Genomic DNA, 12,500 nt, shown 5'->3' on the forward strand with positions numbered 1-12,500 from the left:
AAACAAATAAAAACACAGGCAAACACAAAATTGCATATACACATATATTTAAATGTTTATATACATGTAATTTATGTATTAATGTTACATTTTATGTATCTCTGCAAAAAGTGCAATAATCTACTTTGTAATGGATGATATTCCTTGACCATAATCATATATGTATGCATATGTAAATAAGTAATAAAATCCATTCCACACATTTTAATCAAAACAACTTTCAAAATCTTTTTGAATAACATTTAGAGATATACATATATTTTTGCATGCAAGCTTGTGAAAAAAATCAAAATGATAATTTGAAATTATGTATACAAGTTTTCAGAATGAACATACCAGACAGCCTATGCAAAGATAATATGATTCTGACTCTGTTCCATTAAATGTATATACTAGTCTTTCTATTTTCTGTGGCAATAAAATTGTAATTTCTTGAGCTTAGTTTTTCCCTCATTCCATTCTTTCAGGTATTGAGGGCAATTTTCTAAAATGTGCATTTCCCAATAAATAACATAAATATAGAAGGAAATGTTGAAATTCAGCTTTTCAAGGAGTCTTACATAAAAGGTTTATAAAACAAAAATTTTACACCTTAACATGTAATGATTTTTTTTCCTGTGAGCAAGAATTGTAGTATAACAGATGTAACTAAAATGGGTGCAGTTGTATATTTATTCAACTTATACATATGCTCAAAGTAGTTAAGAAATGTTATCTTGTTTTGGAATTATATGAAGGGTACTGCAAAAGAATTGGATAAACAGAATCCTATTATTAGTTATTAAAAGTCGAGAAGATCCCAGTTTTTAACAATACACATTTCTTAACCCACTGACACCCGAAGTGTACACTGTCCAATAGGATTTTATTTTACCTTTTTCTTTTATTTCCATGAATAGATGGTCCCCAAAACACTTAGTCACCAAGGAATCAATAACTAGGCCTACCTTACCTGCTTTCACTATTTCTGGAATTTCTAGGAGAAAATATTACCTCTATTCCTATTATAACTGTTCTTAACATTTTTATTATTATAGATATAGTGATGATAATCATTATGTTCATAAAAATACATAATATTAATAAATTTAAGGTGATGTTAGGTAGGACAAGTAATTGACTCCTTGGTGACGTGGTGCTTATGGAGCCATCTTTTTGTAAAATAAAATATTTCAGAATAAAGCAAAAACCATATAGGGCTTTGTCAATTTGATGCATGATTATTATGCACTATTACATGTAAGGAATCATATCAGGCAAATAAATTAATATGCTCTTTATTCCAAAGACAGTCACAAACAACAAATTGATAAGGTCAATACTGAAGTATTTCCCATGTTTCCTTAGTAGTTTAACAAAAAATTTAATAAAATTTCCTCAAGGAAGCATTTTATGCACTAGTTTTATTTATGGAGTAACTTGGATTTTCCTTTTTATAAAATTATCAAGATAGTATGTCATTTCCTTTTATAAAATTATCAAGATAGTAAGTCAATGTTTCCTGCAGCATACAGACTTTTCTATTATACATCAAGATAGTCACACAAGTTAATACAAAAACAGATTTAGTAAGTTTTATTGGAGGAAGAGAAACTGAATGTGTTTTCTTGTAAATTATATTTTTCTGTGCTGGTCATTTCAAGAACAATGAGATATTCTCTCTATATTAATAATCTGTAAATCTTGAAAATTTGTTATTCATTTTTTGAAATACAGTTCTTTAAATAGAACTGTGTCATATATATGTATATATATATATATATATATATATAGAGAGAGAGAGAGAGAGAGAGAGAGAGAGAAAGAGAGAGAGAGAGAGAGAGAGAGAGAGAGAGATTGATTGATTGCATGATTGTTAGTTATTGAGAGAGAGAGAGATTGATTGATTGATTGCATGATTGTTAGTTATTTAACTGATATTTTGTGAATGAGCACATTGTATACGAATATTAAAGGATCCAATCCCTACAGACTTAAAAGTTCCAAGAAGCAATTGGAATGTAAGGAAATGGTTATCCCTCTTATTGTTGAGGGTAATCTATTAACCCTTCTGTGTTGGGCTGGGCATCGTAAGATCTTGAGTTTTCCATTGTTTTCTAGATTTATGGTATGATGTATTACCAAAGTGGTACTAATTAGCTTTTGGTATGATGTGCTAGTTACACAACTGAAGGAATAATTAGCTTGTAATTTGAAAAAAAAATTAGTGCAAAACTAATCTACCTGGACAACACATCACGTGATCTTCATGTTTCAAGTCAGTACCAAGCAAGAACATAGAAATCTAGAAAAACTTATGAACGAGACTGACCTGAACATTGCATGAGATGTGGCTGACACATATTGGATTATATCTTCATGGATTCTAAGTAATTCCATGTAATTCTGATGGAAATTTGGATATCAAATGCATCAGTTTCATCTTGTTTATTCAGTTGTTCAGTCTCATTCATACATTTTTTTTTATATTTGTCATAATGAATATTTTGTTTAACATTGAAGTTGGCATGATGGTCACCAAAAGAAAGTGTAAAAAATACTGGAAAAATTATGTTATTATAGCATAGGGTAAATAGTAAAGCAATTCTTTCAAAAATAATAATAAATCAGTCAGTTTTCTCTTACAAACTTTCCTCATATTTTCTAAGGAATTTTTGTTCATAATTCCTAAAAATGAACATTTTTCACAATTGAACGCATAATCATATCTTATTTTCAGATCTTTTAGCACTTTTTACCTTCTATAAGACTTGTGCACTTAGGTAGTTTTCTCCTTAACACATTCAAGTGATAGTTGGTCTCTGCAAGCAGTTTTTTTTCCTCTTGACTTATTTGGGATTTATTATTTTAATTTATTTGAGATTAAGATATGTAGCCTTTTTTAATAAATATTAGCATTTAATCCATATATGTAACAACTTTGGTATTTCTGATAAGAATATCTGTAAAAAATAAATGAATAGTCAAATGATTAATAAAACAATTGCAATTCTTTGAAAGGATAACAAATGAAAGACTCAATAAAAGTTTGATGTTTATACTACAAAGTCATAAATAACTATAAAGTCAAACATTCATCTTTTCATATTGTGAGATGCCCTTACACAACACACAATTGGAGAGGAGGCAGAAACAGGCAACTAATACTGAATTACTGTCATTTGTTTTTAATGTTGGATTTCTCTAATAAATTAAAGATTATAAACTAAAGACTGGGATATCAAATTAGAATAATCTTAGTTCATAAGGGATTTAGGTAATATCAAAGATCATACAAAGAATGACAACAATCTGCATCTCTAGCAATGAGCATAGGTGACCAGCTTGGCAGCTTCTATGCTGTTAAAAATTTGCTAAAAAAGACAAGAGACTTTTTTTCTTTACCTACTGAAGGAGAAAAAAAAGCACTTTACAAATTCATGAAATCATATATTTGGGAAATGTAGTGTTAAATAAAACAAAAATGAAGATTCTCATCTTCATCTAGTATTACCCACTTTCTCCCAATTATTAATAATTTTCTGTCCCTGTTTAAGACTCGAAAAACATTATGAAATACTTTTGATATATCGTAATTAATGCAGCTCCTTGATCTGTTCTAATTGTAAGTAAATCTACAGATGGTAATCAAAAATAGGCTAGGAAAATAAGGCAGCCTAAGTCATGCTGGGTTGCAGCTCCCTGGCCAATATTTCAGTTGTCCTGTCTTTTTTGTCTGCTAACTAAAGTGACTCAGTGCAGTCCTGTCATTTTTGTTTGCTGACTAAAGTGACCCCCTACTCCACACACACCCTTCATCCATTTGTCCACCAACACTAGCCAAGTGTTGTGTCCATCCAGCTATCAGACTTGAATGAATAAAATATATAATGTGTGCTGCGCTTGCATTACTGAGAATTTGCAAATGACCCTTATTTCTTTGCATGGTGTTGGTAACACACAAATAAAATGACTGATTTTAAAGAATAAAATTAAAGTAATTCCAATGTATAAGGAAAATGATGCTTAATAGTTGGTCTTTTTATGTTTAGATTGCTTATTAGTATCCAATTATCTGCTTTCAAAAACTGCACTGGGATAATATTTAAAATCAATAGAAACAATCAGAAAACTGGTAATTTAATAACATGTCTTGCAGTTATCAGAGATTTGCATACCATATAATTGTCCCTTGTTAATTTTTACTTTTTTTTTTTGGGGGGGGGGGGAGGCAGGGGCTGATAAAAATAAATATAATCCCATAAAAAACAGAAATATAAGATACTTAAAATATTTTTAATGTTACAAATGACATTTCGAACTATAAATTTCATTACAAAAGATTATAAAATGTTTTGTATAAGCAGTATTACAAAACAGCTGTCTGCAAACAACTGACTAAATTTTCTGAGAGATGAAGGATAATCAAGAATACAAAACAAAATTTCCAAATACTTTTATCTTTGCCATGCCATCTGAAGTTAACATTATTACTAAATGGACATAACAATATAAAATTGCCAATAATTGCCAAACTAGCACATGTTCTAAGCCATCAGAAATTTAAAGGCCGTGGCTTCATGAATTCTTTTACAACATCTTCAGTCGCTTCTTTTCTTCGCGCTTGATGTTCTGCAACCAATGCCTGGAGAATCTGTTGGTGCAAAGACACATATGTTAATGGGAGTAGACAAACAAAAAGATACATCACGCATAAGCTTCATTCCACTTTCTTCCCAAGTCCACTTTATCAATAAGATCAAGCAAACCTATAACATTTATTAAAAAAAAACTCTAATTACACATGAGTACGAAGAGCTTGCCCTAACAAAGACCTGAATAAACAACAAACACATTGATACAGACCTTAATGAGTTCAGCCTTTAGTTCTCCTGTGAGCATGTTGCCAGAGGAGTACTGCTGACGGATCTCTGCTAACCGCTCATCATCCTCCAAGAAGAAGGTTAGGTACATGTAGGACACGTCCACCTCACAGTCCCCTCCTTTTTCGCGATGCTCCTCAATGGTATCTCTTCCACCGGAGAATGCATATTTGTTGATCTGTGTTCATAATAAAAACTTTATGGGCCCTGCAATTTCCTCTAATGCATTTTTTAGAAAAAGTATCTAAATTTAATTTGGAAAATAGTAATTCTTTATATAATCTTTCATATTCATTTACACAAATATATATCTACATGTATCATTATATTATATTTATATTATTATCTATATTTATATTATCATTTATATTTATATCTATATTTATATTTCATATTTTATATATATCTAGTTATTGGTACCATTGTATTCTTAAAACACTTCTCTCTCAGCTGGCATCATATGTCTGACAGAAATCAAATTTATAGAGGGTTAAAAGTCTTATTATGTGAACATTTTTTTTCTAATGTGCTGATGAAAACAGACCCAAGACTATGTATCAATAAAACATGTCTGTCAATCATAGATTGCCATTACTATACATTGGGCAATCTGTATTGGTCATAACTGTAACCAGAATTCCATCTTTGTCACTCATCCATGTGTGCAAGTGGCAGAAGTATTTACCAGCTTTATACATTTTTTTTATTTGTTTGTATATCTGTTTCCTTCCTTAGACATTTCTTTTTATTCATTTGCTTCTTTTGGCAGTTGTTCCCTCAAATATGCAACCTGTTTGTCTGTCTGTGTAAAAGGAATGTGACAGATCCACAACTAGGAAATAATAAGCCATAATTGGCATCTAGTTGGACTCAAAATGTCCTGATTAAGCATTTTTCTCTTATTATAACTAAAAATATCCAAGTGTTCTGTAAATGAATGAGCAAATAAATAAAAATGATAAATAAATAAAATGAAAGCTACCTTCTTCTTGATCTGGTTGGCCGTGTCAGTGAGGAATATCGAGGAGTTCTCATCAGAGGCACTCATCTTGGTGCTCGCTCCCTGCAGGGCTGGGAAAAAGGTTGAGTGGAGGAGGGCCGGCTTCTGTAACCCTATTCTTGGGGCCACGTCTCGTGTCATCCTGAAGTAAGGATCCTGAGGGAGGACAAAAATTTTATAAGAAAGACAAAAAAAAAAAAAAAAAAAAAAAAGAAAATGTGAAAGTTGAGTGTGAGTGTGTTCACGAGCAGGAACATTAGCGTGTGTGTATGTATATCCATCACTACCTGTATACATTTAAGCCAAATCTAAAGAAAAACGAGTCTTACCTGATCAATAGCACATGGAATGAGACAGGGCACATCCTTCTTCCCCTTGAATATGAACGGAAAACTAGAGGAGAAGCTTGGGGCAGCCTGGATCGCAGGGAACATGATCTTGCCAATGTTGGAGGACTCATCAAAGCCAAAGATACCCTTGACTTGGTTGAAGGTCACATGTTTTTGTACTTTCAAGACATTTCTGTAAAGAGTATGAAATTTGAATGCAAAATAAAAATAAAAAACATGCACAAAAACACACACATACACACACACACGCATGCACGCACGCACGCACACACACACAAAAACACACATACACAAAAACACACATACGCAAAAACACACATACACAAAAACACACATACACAAAAACACACATACACAAAAACACACACATATATATATATGTATATATATATATGTATATATATATATATATATATATATATATGAATATATATAATATATATGAACAAAGTCATAAACACTCACACATGATTAACTTCCACATACTATATATACATATATAACTAGATATCGGTATCAGGAAAACAATTTAAATTCTAAGAGAAGGAAAGAGCAGTACAAAAGAATATGGAAAAAGAGGAAGAGAGAAGAGCTAAGAAAAAAAAAGGACAATGAAAAGAAAGGGAAGAAAAATATAATGAAAATTAAAAGTAGTAATATGATATCACTAACAGCAACGACAAAGAAGCTACATCACAATGCAACATCCCCTTACCTGTAAAACTCCCCACTCCCTTCAATAAAGTCGATATCGGAGAAGATGAAGGTCTTGTTTATGTCAAAGCCCATGGCCACGATGTCCTTGGCGTTCTCGTAGGCAAGCTTGTTGCACTGCTCCAGCTTCAAGTCCTTCCACAGATACTTCTCGTCGTCAGTCAGCTGAATTACCAGAGGCACATCAAACACATCTTGCAGCCACCTGGTATGGGTGAGAGGTCAGAATCAGTCAATGTAGATCAATTGGCTTATGTAAAGGTACCTTCATTGTTTTGGTTGTTAAGGTGATATTGGAAGAGGGAGAGGGAGGGACGATGGAGAGCTGAGTGAAGAAAGTGTGGGAGGAATGAAGATGAAAGGTGTAGATGAGAAAAAATGGAGGAGATATGTTGAAAAGAAAACAAGAGTATAATCTATACAGTAGTATCAATAGTAGCACACTGGCTATTCACAAATATCCTCTCCCCAAGAATGAAAAAAATTAATAAACAAGAATTAAATCAACCAAAACACATAGAAATAAATGAAAAAGAAGAAACAAAATTCAACAAAGAAAAAATAAAAAACCCACACAGCCTAAACCCATCTGGAACTGACTAAGGACTTACTTGGTCATAATAAAGGGAATGAGATGGCCCATGTGCATGGCTTCCGAGGATGGCCCACGGCCAGTGTACAGGAAGAACTTCTTGCCAGCTTCCACCAAGTTCAGAATCCTGGGGTGAAAAAAAACAACTGGATGATCTTCTCCTATATACTTTTGGAAGAAATTAAATATTTGAATGTGAATAATGAATGAAAAAATATTGACATATATACAAAATACATGTTATTATCACTATAATGCTAACAATAACAAAAATAAATCCATTTCAAAAGATAAGAAATAAAAATAATTCTTAATACAAACATGCTATTAAAGCTAATTTTCAATATAAGCAGCTACAGAATAGAGGCCTATAAATGGAGCTTTTTACCAAGGTATCCATCATCATCTTTGGGAAAATAAATATAGAAACAAAAAACAAACCAAACCCAAATTTCTCAAAAAATGAATTAATTAAAAAAATAATAACAAAATAAAGCAAGAAATCACAAGGGCAGATGCATACCACTCAGTAGTGCCCGAGACAATACACCTAACAAGCGCCATGGGATAGTTACAGCTTCTAACCTGTGCATGTCCCTATGAGAGAAGAAGATCCCTCGTCTTAGGAAGTGGTGAGGTTTGTGGCCCGTCACCTTCTCAAACCTCTCCAGCAAAGTGGGATCAATGCGCGATGACCCAAACCTGTCTGGGTTGAAGATTAGCAAATACATGTTAGACCATCAGGATTAAAAGTATTGGTAGGAAATCAAACTCATGAGATTTAACATAGTGAATGAATGCAAAAAAAAATAAATCACTGAAAAAAATAATGCATAACTACCTACTAACATCTAAAAACATTACATCCACCCTCACTTCATTAATTTCAATCGAATCAAACCATTTAAAAATAACTCACCTATTAGCTTATCATAGTCAATACCCTTGCCACTTGAGGCCTGCACATTCCAGGGATCAACAATGTCTTCATCAATTGTTGCTTCTGCAGTTGCATTTTGCTCCAATGCGGCACTTTGCTCTACAGCCTTTGAATCTGCCATAATTGTTATCTGCAAAATATTAAGAGTTGTGATATAAGGATATGAGCTGTAAAGTTGAAATGAAGAATATGTTATATAATATATATATATGTAATATATACAATATATACCATATAAATATACAATATATATATACATGTATATATATATATATATATATATATATATATATATATATATATATATATATATATATATATATATATATATATTACAACATTTTATACATGGAAGGAGAGTATGAAGGTGGAGGAAGAGTCCAAAGGGGCAGTTCATGCAATGGTGACACTGTATGGTGAAGTTGGAAGTTGAACTGATTGTATACACTCACACAATCACATCTATGTTCTGCCTCTTGTGGACATCACACTTATATTTACTAATTTCAATAGTTAGCCTGATCTATTAAATATGTGCATATCAAAAAATAATACAGCACTATACAGCTATATTTTGCAGTCAATTCTTTTCACACAAAATATCTGACCACATTTCAAGGTTGAATACCCCTCTAGTGCATATGTAAATGCCGGCACTGCTACACAAATGCTTTTCCAATATTAACACTACATGGCTTTTATTAGATTAAAAGCCAAAATGAAAGATCATGCATCAGACTAAATCATACTATAAGATTAATACATGCAGAAATCTAAGCCAGACATACAATTGCAATATCAGCTGCTTATTCTGAGTTATTGTTATCAAGAAATAAACAAAGTAACATATTATAAATGAAAGTCACAGGACCATCTCCCTTCAAATTAAGATATGACCATTTTTGATAAGTTTCAGCTTAGAAGTATCTCCCTGACAGTTATCAATATCAGATTTATCTTTTTTTTCTTCAGATTTTAAAACTTCTAGGCTTGAACTATCTCCCCTGAATTTGCTGCACACTCCAATCTCCAACAGTTTGAGGGGGTTTTGCCTTATCAAAGTAACCCTCCCAATATCTTGAATTAGTGTACTTTCAATATTTAGCACCTCCCACCTAATCATAAGGTCAAAATTTACCCAAGCAAAACAGACATCCCTTTAGAATATTTCAAAAACTCAAAATTAAGCACTGAACTAACACTTAACCCATTCACAATGGTTGACATTATGTCATGTCATCGGAAGATTTCCAACATGACAGATGATGTCCCATGATGTCAAGGTCTTCTGTCACATATAGACATTATACATTGTTATATACAGATTGTAGTTGCATCTGAATATTCATACTTTTCTTTATTTAAAAAAAAAATAATAATAATAATAAAAGATATGAATAATAATAACAAAAATAAACTCTGTTTTTGTCACCCCTTAGAACAGTGTGAATGAAAATTGCTCAAAGAGGTTCAGCACAGCCTGACACCTTGAGAAATCTCACAGTGGGAAGCTGCGCATGCATGCTATATTGCCGGCAGGATCAAAATTAGGCAAATATATGCCCTGTTATGAATGGGTTAAACAAAAAACAAAGAAAAATAAAATGAAACAACAACAATAGTTCAAGCTTTAGTCTGACCAACCTTCCTCCCATTAACAGATATTTCCAAAGGATTTCTCTTGGTCCCTGGGAAGTTAGTTCTATCCTTATCAAAACTTGCTATGTGCCTGAACCAGCGCTGGAGGCTCGGAAAATCCTGGCTTGGTGTGCCTTTGAAGTACTCATACAATGCTGTGTCTGACTGGCTTGCAGTAAACCCCTCTATGTAGCTGTTGGCCAGAAAGTGCTCATCTAATGCCTTTTCCTCTTCACGAGAGATGGGCATCCTCTGTTACACAAGAGGAGAAAGCTGTTAGCTGACCAACTGCATGTAACCTTATCATTCACACAGTATAAATCTGTGTAAAGGATTAGCAGACGTATATATCAATTACACCTGAGGTTAAAAGGAGTATTTCATTGAAGTTGAAACCCCTTCATAGGTTCATTTTCTTTTTGAACATTTACACAAATACACTCATAAACATAATACCTTATCTAGTTCCATACACATCTTATTATCAGTCCACTGATAAAACTATTTTTAATGCAGACTTTCATTTAATCCTAATGCATGAAAAAGGGATATTTTTCCATGAAAACATTTCATATCTATCTTCCGTCATAAAATTAATGAACTAGCAGTTGAATACTAAAAGTAGCTACAAATCCTGTACACAACATCCTATTTGTTTCACAAAACTTTACAGCTGAGTAAGGAACCAAAGAGCTGATTATATATTACCTAAATCAAACATATTACTATCTAATTCAACACTACAATATAGTATATCTACTTTTATTTCATCACATAAAATCTAAAAAAATAACTGATACCTTCCTTCATCAATACAGCAAAATTAATCAATTCTGTATAAAACTTTAACTAAACAAGCAACCATCAGCTAGAAATATCACCTACAGTATAAAAAAGTAGAAGAAATAATACAACAGACCAGAGAGGTACTCATTACCCCCTTCACTGACAGTCAGCACATATTGTAGGGTTTCTGTGGCAGGCTTCCTGCTTTGTTCAGACTATTACACACTACCAAGAATGCTTCCAAGGGGGAATTAGGACCTATTATTCATGACCTGTATGTATTTACTGCTAATATCATCATTCTATATATATAAATGCTATATATTGTACACACTATTCCAACACTTGCACTAATTCAGATCATAAGTATGATCAATTCATTAATTTGTACTTTTTGCTATCCTTTGCCAAAATGATTAATGCATCACAGATCTATGACTTTTAATTCCAAATGCATGCATCTCCCTCATTATTCCTCACAGAATTCTGCACATGCAAGATTGTGCAACTGATAAGATATAACTGCACTCCTATGCATAAAATGAAACAGGATACACATGTAGAATGTTAGCAATGGATGGAGAGATGATGACTCTTTTTGCAGAATATAGTATTGGCACAAGTTGGTTTTGTTTTATCTCCATGATATATCAATCAAAATATATTTAAACAGAATTCTCAATATGTGTGCTAGATACCATTTACGTCAAAAGGTAATTCAAAGCCGATTTTCATATCATATCATATTGTTTGTGTTTACTGTATTGATTCCAGTATGAGATACATGTTATCGTCTCATGAAGATCTATGTGCGTTTCTTGGGATGTACTATGTCAATGCATCAAAGGAGGTTTATCATCAAATAAAGAACCGGTCTAAGGTCTATCCTTCCATAAAAGAAGTGGAGAATGGTTGTTGACTTTTATACCATAGCACTGCTTGCCAAGGAGTCAAACAAGATCAATATTTGCATGATTAATAGTAAATAAGAAAACCACACCTTTGACAATTCTATGTTACATTAGTCACATATATAACACCTTTATATGATTTTCAAGGTGGTTTGCAATACTCCATCACAGTTTTAAAAAATAATAACAATCCCTGAAGGATTCTTCATAAAGCAATTTTGCACACCTAAAAACTCCTGATACTTTGTCAGTCTGAGTAAAGAACATATGGTAATTTCATAAAATACGTTAATATTCTAAAATTGTTTTACATCATCAAACTTATGGAAATCGGTATGAGTATGAAATATCCCAGGCAAATTGCAGGGTAAAATTGGTAAATATTCAGTAGAAACAAGGTTATATTTACAGATATTGTGCATTGGTTATGCGGAATATACATAGACAATGTCTTCAAAAGGTGTATCACTAAAAAAGTAACCACTCTAAGGTCTTGATATAGAAACCATATTTAAAAACTAAAAAATCAGAGTAATTAGCAATAAGTATTATAGAACAATTTAGCTAATTTCAAAACTAGATAAGGTTAGGTTGGTTTCTGGTTTAGAGTTTTGTAGACAAAAATGCCATGAAAAAAGCACATACAAAATTCCCCCCAAAAATTGCTTGATGTCATGGCAAAGGGTCACAGATCATTACGATCACTG

At 32.4% G+C, this 12,500-nt stretch overlaps 2 protein-coding genes across 4 annotated transcripts in view; one reads left to right on the forward strand and one right to left on the reverse strand.

The window, feature by feature from the left end:
• The window catches only part of LOC122258609 (uncharacterized), a 5,798-nt gene extending 4,282 nt beyond the window's left edge, over positions 1–1,516 (forward strand). Inside the window, exon 2 of the mRNA XM_086548642.1 lies at positions 1–1,516. This exon is cut by the window's left edge and continues 1,721 nt beyond it. The gene's annotated coding sequence lies outside the window, so the exon portion shown is untranslated.
• A 1,892-nt stretch (positions 1,517–3,408) lies between these two features.
• Positions 3,409–12,500, reverse strand: part of TrpRS (Tryptophanyl-tRNA synthetase) — a 10,793-nt gene continuing 1,701 nt past the window's right edge. For 2 of the 3 annotated variants that reach the window (XM_043024628.2, XM_043024629.2), the window contains exons 2-9: positions 8,438–8,588; positions 8,104–8,224; positions 7,538–7,645; positions 6,928–7,131; positions 6,192–6,384; positions 5,845–6,018; positions 4,846–5,040; positions 3,409–4,633 (exon numbers count right to left, since the gene is read on the reverse strand). In XM_043024628.2, the coding sequence (XP_042880562.1) occupies positions 4,535–4,633; positions 4,846–5,040; positions 5,845–6,018; positions 6,192–6,384; positions 6,928–7,131; positions 7,538–7,645; positions 8,104–8,224; positions 8,438–8,579 (1,236 nt within the window). In that variant the 5' untranslated portion in view covers positions 8,580–8,588 and the 3' untranslated portion in view covers positions 3,409–4,534. Of the gene's footprint in view, positions 4,634–4,845; positions 5,041–5,844; positions 6,019–6,191; positions 6,385–6,927; positions 7,132–7,537; positions 7,646–8,103; positions 8,225–8,437; positions 8,589–10,102; positions 10,349–12,500 lie in introns of all 3 variants that reach the window. The other variant, XM_043024630.2, reaches the window with a different exon arrangement.

This window comes from Penaeus japonicus, unplaced genomic scaffold (assembly GCF_977035675.1).
Source record: "Penaeus japonicus unplaced genomic scaffold, GWHDUDI00000001_assembly GWHDUDI00000002, whole genome shotgun sequence".
Taxonomy (NCBI): domain Eukaryota; kingdom Metazoa; phylum Arthropoda; class Malacostraca; order Decapoda; family Penaeidae; genus Penaeus; species Penaeus japonicus.